Source organism: Pan troglodytes, chromosome 11, assembly GCF_028858775.2.
Source record: "Pan troglodytes isolate AG18354 chromosome 11, NHGRI_mPanTro3-v2.0_pri, whole genome shotgun sequence".
In the NCBI taxonomy this organism is placed as follows: Eukaryota; Metazoa; Chordata; class Mammalia; order Primates; family Hominidae; genus Pan; species Pan troglodytes.
This window is the reverse complement of record NC_072409.2, coordinates 26,919,986-26,935,428: the sequence shown is the minus strand read 5'-3', so window position 1 is coordinate 26,935,428 and position 15,443 is coordinate 26,919,986. Positions and strand designations below refer to the sequence as shown.

At 38.5% G+C, this 15,443-nt stretch overlaps 1 protein-coding gene across 3 annotated transcripts in view; it reads left to right on the top strand.

The window, feature by feature from the left end:
* Nucleotides 1-15,443, top strand: part of ZNF483 (zinc finger protein 483) — a 51,770-nt gene that overhangs the window by 11,086 nt on the left and 25,241 nt on the right. Inside the window, exon 6 of one of the 3 annotated variants that reach the window (XM_528388.8) lies at nt 5,445-8,498. The exons of the other annotated variants lie outside the window; for them this stretch is intronic. Coding sequence (XP_528388.4) covers nt 5,445-6,958 — 1,514 coding nt within the window. The 3' untranslated portion in view covers nt 6,959-8,498. Of the gene's footprint in view, nt 1-5,444; nt 8,499-15,443 lie in introns of those variants that run through there. 3 annotated transcript variants of the gene reach the window in all.

Sequence of the window (15,443 nt, the reverse complement as noted above, 5' to 3'; positions counted from 1 at the left end):
AATTTACATTTAAAAAAATAAAAATAGGCCAAGCGTGGTGGCTCACACCTGTAATCCCAGCACTTTGGGAGGCTGAGGCAGGCAGATCACGAGGTCAGGAGATCAAGACCATCCTGACTAACACGGTGAAATCCCGTCTCTACTAAAAATACAAAAAAAAAAAAATTAGCCAGGCTTGGTGGTGGGCGCCTGTAATCCCAGCTACTCTGGAGGCTGAGGCAGGAGAATCGCTTGAACCTGGGAAGTGGAGCTTGCAGTGAGCCGAGATCGCGCCACAGCACTCCAGCCTGGGCGACAGAGCGAGACTCCATCTCAAAAAATAAAAACAAAAGTAAGTTATTACATGTATCAATACCTTGGTTTATCTTAAAAGAAAGAAGCAATGATCCATCTTGCTCTATTCCATCTTCTCAAACATTTATTGTAGTCAACTTATTGGCTGTTTCCAGTATACAATTGACCCTTGAACTACAGGATTAGGGGCACTGACCACACCCCCCTGCCCCCGTACAGTTGAAAATCCATGTATAACCGTTAACTCTCCAAAAACATAACTACTAATAGCCTACTGTTGACCTGAAGCCTTATTGATAACATAAACATAATTACATATGTTATGTGTTTTTTATACTATATTCTAGTAAGCTAGAGAAAAATGCTATTAAGACAAGAAAGAAAATAACATTTACGGTACTGTACTGTGTGTATCGATCACTAAGTTTATGTTGTCTGTCTGAAATGGCAGACAATTGCAGCTGCAGACCTCAGTCTATGGTACATATCAAGCAGTTCAGCTTTTTCTTGAAGTATCATGACTATTCTGTGCTTGTTGGGAGCACTTCCAGCATTACTAGCAGCACTTTGTATGGGTCCCATGATGTTATTCAAGATTTACAGTATTGCACTAAACACAGTGAAAAATAGGAGGGAACTGCAAGAGATCCATTTTTACGGTGATAGGCAATTTCCTGGAGACATAAACTGCTTATGTGGAGATGATTAGCATTACGTGGCTTTTTTTTTTTGGAGACAGAGTCTCACTCTGTCACCCAGGCTGGAGTGCAATGCCGTGATGTCAGCTCACTGCAGCCTCCACCTCCTGGGTTCAAGTGATTCGCTGCCTCAGCCCACCAAGTAGCTGTGATTACAGGCATGCACCACCACGCCCAGCTAAATTTTGTATTTTCAGTAGAGACGGGGTTTAACCATGTTGATCTCGAGCTCCTGACCTCAAGTGATCTTCCTGCCCTGGCTTCCTAAAGTGCTGGGATTACAGGCGTGAGCCACAGCGCCTGGCCTACCTGGCATTTTAAGTGGATACTTAGAGCAGACATTTGAGCTCATTGCAATACCAACAAGAGGTGCCTATGAAATTATTACAGTGTATAGTATGTACTATAGTTTTATGCAGTTATTATTATTATTATTTTGTGACAGGGTCTTGCTCTGTCATTCAGGCTAGGGTGCAGTGGCATGATCACGGCTCACTACAGCCTCCACCTCCTGGGCTGAAGCGATCCTCTCACCTCAGCCTCTTGAGTAGCTGGTATTACAGGCACATGCCACCATGTTCAGCTAATTTTTGTATTTTTTGTAGAGACAGAGTTTTGTCATGTTGTTCAGGCTGGTCTCCAACTCCTGGGCTCAAACAAACTGCTTGCCTTGGCCTCCCAAAGTGGTGGGATTATGGGGGTGAGCCAGTGCGCCTGGCCCAGTTATTATTTAATACTGTATCTTTACATTTGTTTACATTTCTCTTGACTGAGTGACACCAAGTATGGCCTGTTAAGTGTGTGTGTACGTTTTGATAAATTTTAACTTTATAATTTGTGTACATTTTATAGTAGTAAATGACAAAATAGACTAGTATCTATCTATATATCTTAAAAATACATGACATACATTTTTGGGTTTTTTTTTTTTTTTTTGACATGTCTAGGCTACACAGTTTGTCTGCAAGTTTTTTCAAATTGTCACAAATCTCCAAAAATTTTTCTAACATGTTTATTGAAAAAAATCCACGGGCTGGGCATGGCGGCTCCCACCTGTAATCTCAACACTTTGGGAGGCCAAAGCAGGAAGACCACTTGAAGCCAGGAGTTTGAGACCAGCCTGAGCAGCATAGTGAGACCCTGTTTCTACAAAAAATTTAAACATCAGCCAGGCACAGTGGTGTGTGCCGTGGTGAGAGGATTGCTTGAGCCCAGGGGTTAGAGGTTGCAGTGAGCTATAATCATGCCACTGTACTCCAGCCTGGATGACAGAACAAGACCCCATCTCTTAGAAAAAAAAAAAAAAAAACACCTGTAAGTGGACACTTGCAGTTCAAATCTGTGTTGTTCAAGGGTCAACTGTGATTACATAAATAAAGGACAACAGTTGTTTTATCATATTTAAGTAGCATTTTGGAGAGGAATTTAAAAAATGGATTCTGAAAGTGTTTTGTGTAGTTCTAGCAGCACTGGTATAAATATATGTCCCTTCCCCAATTATCTTACGTAAAAGAAAATGCCTCATGTTGATATACAGCTTGTTTTAAAAGTTATTTATGACACACCGGAGAAAAAAGTTTTTGACAGATACAGCAGAGTCAATGGCAATAATTAAAAAACAAACAAACAAACAAAAAAACTCAGCCAGGTGTGGTGGCTCACCTATAATCCCAGCACTTTGGGAAGCCGAGGCAGGTGGATCACCTGAGGTCAGGAGTTCAAGACCAACCTGGCCAACATGGTAAAACCCCATCTCTACTAAAAAATGCAAAAATTAGCCAGTCGTGGTAGTGAGCGCCTGTAGTCCCAGCTGCTAGGGAGGCTGAGGCAGGAGAATGGCGTGAACCCAGGAGGTGGAGCTTGCAGTGAGCTGAGATCACGCTACTGCACTCCAGCCTGGGTGACAGAGCGAGACTCCGTCTCAAAAAAAAAAAAAAAAAAAAAAAAAACCTCATTCAAATCAATAAGGAACACTAAGTCTGTTAGGAAAATGGACTAACTTGAATGGATCACCAACAAAATTTAAAATTTAAATAGCTTGTGAACATGAAAAAAATGTTCAAACTCACTGGCTAACAATGCAGTGTACATGTAAAGCAGTAATACTATTTATTATGAATTAAATTTGCAAAGATTTAAAGAATATTTGACCAGAGATAGTACTCAGGGGCTTCTGCTCCTCATGTGTCATGTAAAGCAGTATAACCTTTCTACCCTTTGGTTTAGTAATTCTGCTTTTATGACTCTGTTTTTTAGGAAGTGTTATTTGATAAAGGTTCAATAATTGAGAATGAGGCTGAGTGTGGTGGCTCATGCCTGTAATCCCAGCACTTTGGGAGGCCAAGGCAGGTGGATCACTTGAGGTCAGGAATTGAAGACCAGCCTGACCAACATGGAGAAGCCCCGTCTCTACTAAAAATACAAAATTAGCTGGGCGTGGTGGTACATGCCTGTAATCCAGGCTACTTGGGAGGCTGAGGCAGGAGAATCGCTTGAACCTGGGAGGCAGAGATTGCGGTGAGCCAAGATCGCACATTGCATCCAGCCTGGGCAACAAGAGCAAAACTCCGTCTCAAAAAAAAAAAGAGAATGAACAATTATATCTATATGATGTTCATCATGTCACTAATTAAAATTATCTTTATGAAGAATTAATGAGTTGCGTGCAGTGGCTCATACCTGTAATCCCAGCACTTTGGGAGGCTGTGGTGGGAGAATCACTTGAGGCCAGGAGTTAGAGACCAGCCTGATCCGCGCAGGGAGACCCCATCTCTACAGATAATTTTTTAGAATTAGCCAGGTATGGTGGCACCTGCCTGTGGTTCCAGCTACTTGGAAGGCTGAGGTGGGAGGATTGCTTGAGCTGGGGAGGTTGAGGCTGCAGTGAGCTGTGATCATGCCACTGCACTCCAGCGTAGGCAACAGAGTAAGACCCTATTTCTAAAAAATTTAAAAATTTTTAAAAAAAAAATTAGCAGTAAAATGGGAAATAATCATAAAAGAGTAACAATACAAAGTGAAAAGAATAACAATACAAATTATGCAGTTTTTCTGTTTTAAACTATATAGAAACATTGAAGGAAATACACAGAATTGTGTATTGGCCATTAGTTAACTTCTAGGTAATATGATTTTGAGTAACTTTGTATTTTATAATTATCTGTTGAAAAAATAGTTTCGTAAAAGTGACAGTGTGACCTCATGGTAAAAAGCCAGGATGTAGTTAATTAGTGAATTCAGAATTCTGAGAATAGCGTAATCAGTGAGAGTATGGTATTGGAGAAAGCTCTGGAGATTGTTGGAATTGAACTCTAGGCCCTGTTGAATTTATGTTTGTGATAGTGAGGGTGCTGTGGGAATGCATTCTATGTAGTAGGAAGTATGCAGGTCAGAAGAATAGTACTGGAACTGCAGCAGTGTAGGAGAGACTTAAAATGGATGCCTGATTAGTGTATCTGTAAGGCTGATAGGGCCAGCTTGTGGTAATCTTTGAAAGTCTATATTGGTGGTGCTGCATATCTGTGATGTATTTAACGTTTTCAACAAAATTAGTGTTATTTGTTTGCTTTGGGGAGAGGTGATAGGATATAAGGATCAAGAGCATGCGCTTTGGTTTCAGACTAAGTTAAAAATCTGGCTCTATCGCGTATTATACATGTGACCTTGGGCAGGCTACTTAATACTCTGTGTTCCCAGTTGTCACATCCATAAAACCGAGATGGTAATAAAATGTACTCCATAGGGTTGTTGTGAAGATTAAATGCAGTGTATTGTACTTACTTGTATTACACCGTGCTTGGTGCGGGACCTGGCATTTGGTAAATATTCAACAAATGTTTGTGCTATCATTGTTGGAAAGAGAAAAGTTAGGATATAGGGACAATAAGTTTGAACCTTTTTTTTGAGACAGAGCCTTGCTCTGTTGCCTAGGCTGGAGTGCAGTGCCACAGTCTCGGCACCCTGTAACCTCCGCCTCCTGGGTTCAAGTGATTCTCCTGCCTCAGCCTCCCAAGTAGCTGGGACCATAGGCGCATGCCACCACACCCAGCTAATTTTTTGTATTTTTAGTAGAGATGGGGTTTCACCGTGTTAGCCAGGATGGTCTCGATCTCCTGACCTCATGATCTCCCTGCCTTGGCCTCCCAAGGTGCTGAGATTACAGGCATGAGCCACCGTGCCCATCCTGAACCTCTTAAAAAAATTCAAAATGAGGGTGAGAACTTGCATCTAACTATAAAGCACAAACTTTTCATCTTTCTCAATGTTTTTCTTAACGCATGTGTTTACATTGTTTCCCTATATTGCCTTTTCCTTTTCTATTTTACAAAGCTCTTTTTGAGAACCATGGAAACTATATTCCTTATAGTTATTAATGTGTTCCTATTTCAGACCCAAAATACAATAGCTTCCTTTCTTGCAAACAGGAAATATTCTATTTCTTATATCTTTTAGATGAATCAGCTTTAGATAAAATAATAGAAAGGTGCCTCAGGGATGATGATCATGGCTTGATGGAAGAATCCCAGCAATATTGTGGCAGCTCAGAGGAGGATCACGGTAATCAGGGAAATTCAAAAGGAAGAGTCGCACAAAACAAAACTCTTGGGAGTGGCAGTAGGGGTAAGAAATTTGACCCAGATAAAAGCCCCTTTGGACATAATTTCAAAGAAACTTCAGACTTAATTAAACATCTGAGAGTCTACTTGAGGAAGAAATCTCGGAGGTATAATGAAAGCAAGAAACCCTTCAGTTTTCATTCAGACCTTGTTCTGAACCGCAAGGAGAAAACCGCCGGAGAAAAGTCACGGAAATCTAATGATGGTGGGAAAGTCCTGAGTCACTCTTCAGCTCTTACTGAACATCAGAAACGTCAGAAGATTCATTTGGGGGATAGGTCCCAAAAATGCAGTAAGTGTGGGATAATCTTTATTAGAAGATCAACTCTTTCTAGGAGAAAAACCCCTATGTGTGAGAAATGTCGGAAAGATTCATGTCAAGAAGCAGCCTTAAATAAAGATGAGGGAAATGAGAGTGGAGAAAAAACTCATAAATGTAGTAAGTGTGGAAAAGCCTTTGGCTATAGCGCCTCACTCACCAAACATCGGAGAATTCACACTGGAGAAAAACCCTATATGTGTAATGAATGTGGAAAAGCTTTTAGTGATAGTTCATCGCTCACGCCACATCATAGAACTCATAGTGGAGAGAAACCCTTCAAATGTGATGACTGTGGGAAAGGTTTCACCCTAAGTGCTCACCTCATTAAACATCAGAGAATTCATACTGGAGAAAAACCTTATAAATGTAAAGACTGTGGGAGACCCTTTAGTGACAGTTCATCTCTTATTCAACATCAGCGAATTCATACTGGAGAAAAACCCTATACATGTAGCAATTGTGGAAAATCCTTCAGTCATAGCTCATCCCTTTCCAAACATCAGAGAATTCATACTGGAGAGAAACCCTATAAATGTGGCGAATGTGGAAAAGCCTTTAGGCAGAATTCATGCCTTACCCGGCATCAGAGAATTCACACTGGAGAAAAACCATATTTGTGTAATGATTGCGGAATGACTTTTAGCCATTTTACGTCTGTGATTTATCATCAAAGACTTCATTCAGGAGAAAAACCCTACAAATGTAACCAGTGTGAGAAAGCTTTCCCAACCCATTCACTGCTAAGTCGTCATCAGAGAATTCATACTGGTGTAAAACCTTATAAATGTAAAGAATGTGGGAAGTCCTTCAGTCAGAGTTCATCTCTTAATGAGCACCACCGAATTCATACAGGAGAGAAACCCTATGAGTGTAACTATTGTGGTGCAACCTTTAGTCGAAGCTCAATCCTTGTAGAACACCTAAAAATTCATACCGGAAGGAGAGAATATGAATGTAACGAATGTGAGAAGACATTTAAAAGTAATTCAGGCCTCATTAGACATCGGGGATTTCACTCTGCAGAGTAATCCTGGAACTACATTAAAGTGGGGGGAATTTAATTCAAATTGTCAGTTACTGAAACCCTGGGATGTAAACTTACAGTATTGATCAGTAGCTGCAGCTTTCGTAAATTGGCAGTTAGGAAAAATATTCTTTTGCCCATTCATCCCTCTTCTTTTCAAGGATGGCAATGACTGGTAAACAGTAATTAGTTGGTAAAGTCACTGGAAAGGGAAGAATGCAAAATGATTCTGAGGCCAGACGAATTGGAAAAGCTCTTTTCTTCAGGGGATTTCTCTCTGATTTCTTCCACTGCCATGTAGTGTGATGGAGAGAACTTGACTGCAGTCAGATAACTTGGATTCTGTCCCAGTTTGCCAACCAACTTGCTGTATACACCTTGGACAAGTCATTTGACCTTTCAGAATTTTATTTTCGTCACCAGCAGAATGAAGGGATGGGATTAATGATTTTTGCCTTTTTTGGTTTTTTAGTTTTTTATTGGTATCCTGATAATCTCTGAAGCTGTGGACATAAGTTATTTTTTTTTTATTTGTCATTACTTTCAAGTTTCTCTAGTAAAAAATACCACTATTCAGGATGCTGGACTTCTTTTCTTTTTTTTTTCTTTTTTTTTTTTTTCAATTTTTCTTTTTTGGGATGGAGTCTCACTATGTTGCCCAGACTGGTCTTGAACTCCTGGGCTCAAGTGATCCTTCCATCTCAGTTTCCTGAGTAGCTGACATTATGGGTACACTCCACTAAGCCTGGTTCCTAGGATGCTGGACTTCTAGCTTAGTGAGAATGCAGTATACTTTTTGAAAACTTCGTGCAGGAATCCCTCAAATGCTGTAACTAGGAATGGGTCAGTGAAGTTCAAACGACTTTTCCTTGAGGGAGTATTTTAATTGGACAAGGGAACTCTTTTTCTTTTGGGCATTGGCCAACAGGACTGAGAAGCCAGAGAGCTTGCACCTGAGCCATCTCAGCCATGAGAGTAACAGTCCTAGGAAAATAGATGGGGGCTGGGGGTAAGGAAATGTGCTGAAGACAGAGCTATTCTGGATGGATTTTGGTTTGCAAAAATTCTACTTTAAAACAATTTTGCCTGTAGCAAGTACATTTTTTTGCAATTGGAGTGTAAACATTCTGTATGGCAACAGTTAAAAGCTGTTATAACAATTTGCTTGGGTGTGTGTGCGTGTGTGTGCGTGTGTGTGTGTGTGTGTGTGTGTGTATGTATGTGTGTATGTGTATACATTGTTACCACTATCTAAAATTAGGGCATTTCATACTAAAAGCTTGTCTTAAAAAAATTATAAGGGCTAACAACACTGGGCTTTTATTTATGTAAAGCACTCAGCTGGTCCTGGGTAGCAGCTGCCACCTTTTGATGGGGAATCAACTTTCTGACTTAGCTAGTTCTCTCATGTATGTAACCTGACTTTCCCACTGTATGAATGTTCTATTATAACCCCTACCATTTGGAGAATAGATACCCTAAAATCTAAAGAGACCGCACTGATAGCAAGTAAAGTTCAGGGAATGAATGTAGAATTGATACAGAAAAAATTTTCAGTTAAGTTTTCTTTTGTGAAATTAGACCTCAGAGGAATGGAATATACGGGTATTGGTGGATTATTCCTTATAAATTTCATTGGTGGAGTCTGAATAACAATTTCCAACTGAAAAAGGAACTTAAGGCCCTGAATGAGTGAGGTTTTGGCTTCAGGTCATAGGGTTCTGGAGGAACCCCATGGACTCAACAGTGGTCTAGAAATAAGTTCCTAAAGTTGAAATTGTAGGCACCTCCTATAAAAAGAGAGCTAAACCAGAAAACTCTTGGCTTATGGAAGTAAAGCGATCCTTAATGCTAATCTTAGACTCAGGAACATTTACTGTGACTAATGTATGTAGGTGTGAAATGCTACCTCTGGGAGAAGGTTTTTGGTGCCTCCCCAACCCCAAGCCTGCAGTTTAAATATTGCCGTGTGATAAATTGGTCCGCATAGTTATTGCTAAGCAGACCAACGAATCACATCCTAGCCATGAAAGGAATGTTTATTATGAGAATCATTCATAATGGTTTTAAGTTTTTTTCTGAAAAGACAAAACACTTGTTGTAAGTTTTGTTTTCTGAAAAATATAATTTATAGAAAGTTGAAGAAATACGTAAAAGTCTTCAGAAGAGGCTTGTTCCAAGATGATTACTCTTAGACTCCCTAACATTCATAACAATGTTTTATCCCAGTATCCATTGGGAATCTGGAGTATAAACTTTTTTTTTTAAAGGAATTTATTGAGGTACAAATTACATATCATTAAAACCATTTCAAGTGTACAATTCAGTGAGTTTTAGTAAATATGCTGAGTTGTGCAACCATTACCATAATCCATTTTTTAGAACATCATCCCAGCAAGATCTGTTATTCCAGTTTACAGTTAATCTCCCTTCCAACCTCTAATCCCAGGCACCCACTACTCAGTCGACTTTGTGTCTCTAGAGTTGTCTTTTTCTGTACATTTTATGTTATATGTGATCTTTCTGTGTTTTTTTCATTAATGTGTTTTAAGTTCATCCATGTTGTAACATACTAGTACTTTATTCCTTTTTATCATAAATAATATTACATTATGTGGATGCTTCGTGCATTCACTAGTTGAAGAACATTTGAGGTTTTTCCAGTTTTTGCCTGTTAGGAATAATGCTGCTTTGAACATTGGTATGCAAGTGTTTTGAACGTTAGTGTACAAGTCTTTGTGTGGACATGTTTTCATTTTTCTTAGGCAGATGCCTGAGGGGAGTTGCTAGGTCATACGGTAAATTTTCATTTAACTTTTTTAGGAAACTGCCAAATTGTTTTCCAAAGTGACCGCATTATTTTACATTCTGACTAGTAATGTGTGGGGCTTCCCATTTCTCTACAGTCTTGCCAGTCATTGTTGTCTGTTTTTTAAAAATTATACCCATCCTAGCGTTTGAAATGATATTCCTTTGTGGTTTTAACTTTGATTTTCCTGATGGTGAATAATGTCAAAGCATCTTTTATGTGCTCTTCAGCCATTCATGTATCTTAGTGAAATGTTTATTCAGATTTTTTGTCCATTTAAAATTGGAGTTTGCTGATATTGTGTTGTAGTCCTTTTTATTCTGGATATAAGTCCTTTATCCAATATGAACTTTCTAAATACCATGTACTAGCTACAGAGAGCAGCCTCAAACTCTGTTGGATAATATTTATCAAAGTCTTGATTTCAGTAGTTAAGTCTGTATAATTGCCTGCAGGACATTCAGTCTGGCCCATCACCCAAATATTTAAATTCACTTTTGGATTAAGTCAGATTATCAAAAGGCTTTAAACGTCTTTTGATTCATTATAGGATTGCTTTTATGAAGAGCACTGTGACACATTTTACTTTAAAATGAAGTCCTTGCTTTAAATAATGTTTCCTCTTAATGAGCGTGTATAAATTTTTTTCATGTCACAGGACAAGGCAAGGTTTTGGTCAATAAAGTCATTTTATTTATTTTAGAATTATTTTTTAATGTAGTAAAATACATATAGCTTAAAATGAACCATTTAAACACTTTTTGGTTATACAGCTCAGTAGCATTTAGATAGATGCACATTTTGTGCAGTCATCACCACTATCCATCTCCAGAACTTTTTCATCATCCCAAACTGAAACTCTGTACTCCTTAAACAATAACTCCCCATTTTCTCCTCCTCAGGCTCCTGGTAACCACTGTTCTACTTCCTGTCTGTACAAATTTGACTGTTCTAATTACTTGGTATGAATGGAATCATACAATATTTGCCCTGTTGTGTGCGGCTTATTCCACTTAGCATTATGTTTTCAAGGTTCGGCCGTGTTGTAGCACATATCAGAATTTAATTCCTTTTTAAGGCTGAATAATATTCCATTTTACTTGTATACCACATTTTGTTTATCCTTTTATCTGCCAGTGGACATTTAAGTTGTTTCCACCATTTTGGCTATCAAGAATAACATTGCTATAATCAGTGGTGCTTTCTGTTCTTTTAAGTATATGCCTAGAAATAGAATTGCTGGATCTTATGATGATTCTATATTTAACTTCTTGAGGAAGTGCAACTACACTATTTTAAATTCCCACCAGCTATGTACAAGGGTTTCAGTATCCCCGCCCTTGCTAACACTTATTTTCTATTTCTTTTTTATAATAGACATCCTAATGAGTTTGAAGTGGCATCTTATTCTAGTTTTGTTTTGCATTTCCCTAGTGATTAGTGATGTTAACTGTCTTTTTATGTGCTTATTGACCATTTGTATCTCTTCTTTGGAGAAATGTTTATTGAAGTCCTTTGCCCATTTTTTAATTGGTTTTGTTGGCGTTGTTGTTTAGTTGTAGAAGTTCTTAATATATCCAGAATATATAAAGAACTTTTCAGATAAATGATTTGCAAATACTTTCTTCCATTCTGTGTGGGTTGCCTTTTCATTCTATTCCTAATGCCCTTTGAAAGAAGGTTTTAATTTTGGTGAAGTTCAATTTTTCTATTTTTTCTTTTGTTTTCTGTGCTTTTCTGGTCATACCCAAGAAACCATGGCCAAATCCAATGTCATGAAGCTTTTCTCCTGTTCTAGGAGTTTTATAGTTTCAGGTCTTATGTTTAAGTCTTTTAACCATTTTGATTTTTATGTATGGTAAAGGGTCCATCTTCATTCTTTTGCATGCGAATATCCAGTTTTCCCAGCCCCATCTGTTGAAGAGACTATCCTTTCCACATCATGTATTCTTTGCACTCTTGTCAAAGATCATTTGACCATATGCATGTTTATTTCTGGCTGTCTGCTCTGTTCTTTGGTCTATATGTTTGTCTTTATGCCAGTACCATGCTATTTTGATTACTCCAGTAATGTTTTGTAATCAGGATTACACTATGTTTCCTGTAGTATGTTTTTGAAATGAGGAAGTGTGAGGCCTCCAGCTTTATTCTTTCCCAAATTGTTTTGGCTATTCGGGGGTCCTTAAGATTTCAAATGAATTTTAGGATGGTTTGTTTGTTTTTGTGGAAAATGGCATGAAGATTGGGCTTGCATTGAATTTGTAGATCGCTTTGGGTAATGTGGACATACTAACAATAACAAACATTACAGTCTGTGAACCCAAGGTGTCTTTCCATGTATTTGTGCCATCTTTAATTTTTTCAGCAATGTGTTATAGTTGTCATTGTACAAGTCTTTTGCCTCCTTGGTCAAGTTTATTCTTGAGTATTTTATGTTTTCGATGCTGTTGTAAATGGGTCTTTGTTAGTGAAGCATAACTGAGTTTTGAGTGTTGATTTTGTATCTTGCAACTTTGCTGAATTTATTAGTCATAGTTTCTTGTGAAATTTTGGGGATTTTTAAATATAAGATTATGGCATCTGCAAATAGATAATTTTTCCTTCTTCCTAATTTGGATGGCTTTAACTTGCCAATGGCTCTAGCTAGGACTTCCAGTACTGTGTTGAATAGAAGTAGCAAAAGCAGGCATCTGTGCCTTTTCCTGAAATGCTTTCTATTTTATATCATTCCGTATGATGTTAGCTGTGGTCTTTTCATATTTGACCTTTATTATGTTAAGGTAATTTCCTTTTATTGATAAATTCTTGTTTGAAGGACAGTTTTGCTGTATATAGAATTCTCAGTTGACAGTTTTTTTTTTTTTTTCTTTCTGCATTAAGAGTATAATAACGCCACAGCCTTCTGGCTTCCAAGGTTTTTGATGAGCAATCAACAGTCTCACTGAGGATTTCTTTTATGTGATGATTTGCTTCTCTCTTGATGCTTTTGAGATTCTCCTTTTGTCTTTGGATTTCAACAGCTTGATTATAACTTGTCTTGGTGTCTCTGTGGGGTGAGGGTAGGAGTCAATTGCAGTGCTTGTTGCCATAGTTCAGAACCTGCACCACAAAGACCCTTCCAGTTCTGTAGAGTCATTTATTGCTTTATTATCAGTGCAATGGAGAGTCACTGGAGGTTCTCTGTGTGTGTGAGTGTATAAATAAAGATTTAATTTTGTTTTGCTCTTTTGTTTTCCCCTCGGAATAGTTTATCAGATGAGGAATTTCTTGATCACTGGGGAGAAATATATTACAATTCTGAAAACACACTGTCAAAATGCTTTTCATAAAATGTAGCACATTTTAGGGTTTCTCCCTTGTGTGGAAATGTTAGTGTCTATAAAGGTCTGAACTAAGAAAGCTTCTCTCAAGCCACAACACGTGAGGTTCCTCTGCTGAATGAATCTTTTGGTGCTCAGTGAGTTGTGATTTCCAAGCAAAGTGTTTTTCACCCTGAGAAATTGGTGAGGTATCTTTCTCTCAGAGTCTTTTTTATGAAGTCTGATGTTGAGAGTTCCAGGTTGGAGTTCTCAGGTCTGTCTCCCTTGTAGATTATCAGAGTGGGTCGATAATCTACAAGCTTTGCTAAACCTACCTGTAGCTCTTCTGGGGCAGCGGTCGTGGTGGTGGTGGCGGCGGCAGCAGGGTTCCCCATTGATTTTCTAAGTGTTTGTAGTCCTTTTGTAAAGTGGACCCTTGCCTTCTAAGGTAATGGTGAATGATACATATTCCCTTCATTTTTCTGCTTTGAAGCTTCAATCTTCTTCATTTTCTCTTTTGATCTGTCAACACAATCAGAACATTTAGCTCTTTGAGCATCTTTAAGGCAGTTGCTTTAAAGTCTGTCTAGTGAGTCAATGTTTGGTCTTCCTCATGTCCATTTTTTGTTGGTTTATTTTGTGCCTTTGAATGGTCAATACTTGTTTCTTTGTATGCATCGTGATTGTTTTTGTTGACAACTAGACATTTGAATTTTATAATGTGGCAACTCTGGAAATAAGATTATTCCTTTTTCCCCAGGGTTTATTTTTTGTTGTTGTTTTTTGTGTTGTGTGTTTTTTGTTTTCGTTTTTGTTTTACTGTCATAGGCTGTCTCTGTGCTAGGGATCAGCCTGTGTTGAATGCCTACAGTTGTCTCAATTCTTTACAGAGCCTGCGTTTTTCCCTGGGCGGGAGCAATGGCTTTCTGAATTCACCTAGATACACAGTTTTTTAAATGTCCAGAAAAACAGGTGTCATCCCTTTTTTCTCCTGGAAGCCACTTTAGCCAGTTGGGGGTTGGGAGAATGGTAGCTTGCTTCTTTGTCTGTTCTTTCTCTGTGATCAGAAGTAGATATCTGCAATCAGAACCCTGATATTTGGAGGAAGTGGCTATTATTGTCCACCCTGGCTGCAGCAAGCTGACCCAGAAATGTGGGGTTGTGTCTCCACAGCTGCCTGCCATGGAGTGGGTGGGGATGGGTAGCTGCTACTTCACTGAAGGCTGAAATCCACCAATGTTAACTGCAATTTACCAGTCAGGATTTCCCCTAGAAGCTACAAGTGTTCAGATGGACTCATGTGCTCCCAAAATAATCACTTTAGGAACTTTCTGCTGATGTAATTATTATCTAGGTGGAGAGGTGGATTCCTGGGCCACTCTATCCATGTCTTTGATTTTTCCTACTTTCTTGAAGATTTCTTCAACTTTATCTTCCAGCTCTACTATTAAATGTTGTGAATGTTTTTATCTCTGCTGTCATATTTTTATTTCCAAGTGCATTATCTGATTCTTCCTTTTTTCTAATTGGTTTTGTTTCATAGGTGAAATATTTTTTCTCTGAGCATGTTAATTATAGTGTCTTTCTGTGTTATTCTGCTCCCTGCATTATCCCTGTTTCCTTTGAGTTGTTTTCACCTGTTTTCTGTCTCTCACACTGGAGGCTTTCCTGAAGCCTCTGGTGATCTTTGACTATTTATATTTAAGAGCAGGGCTCTAAAAAGCTGATTGGAAGGTGTTTTAGGTACTTCAGCACCATCCAACAGTAATATAATGTGAGCCACATACATAATTTCAAATTTTCTAGTAGCCACTTTTAGAAAATAAAACAGGTAAAATTAAAAATGTATTTTACTTCACCCAATATATCCATAATATTATTTCATCATGTAATCAATGTAAAAAAGTATTGAGACATTTTGTTTTTTGCACTATTTTTGAAATCTGGTATGTAATGTGTTAATCTACACACAAAATTTTCATTTGTAATATGTAACTCACATTTAGATTTATAAAACGTAGAGTTGATAAGTAGATTCACATAGTTCTTCCAAACGTACTTTGTTGTTGTTCTAAATATACTTAATTTTCCAATAACTGAATCAAGTATCCAGTTTTTTTGTTTTGTTTTTTTTTTTGAGATGGAGTCACACTCTGTTGCCCAGGCTGGAGTGCAGTGGCGCAATCTTGGCCCACTGCAACCTCCGCCTCCTGGGTTCCAGCAATTCTCCTGCTTCAGCCTCCCCAGTAGCTGAGATTACTGGTGCACACTGCCACGCCTGGCTAATTATTTTAGTAGAGGCGGGGTTTCACTGTGTTGCACAGGCTGTTCTCCAACTCCTAAGCCCAGGCAATCTGCCTGTCTCGGCCTCCCAAAGTGCC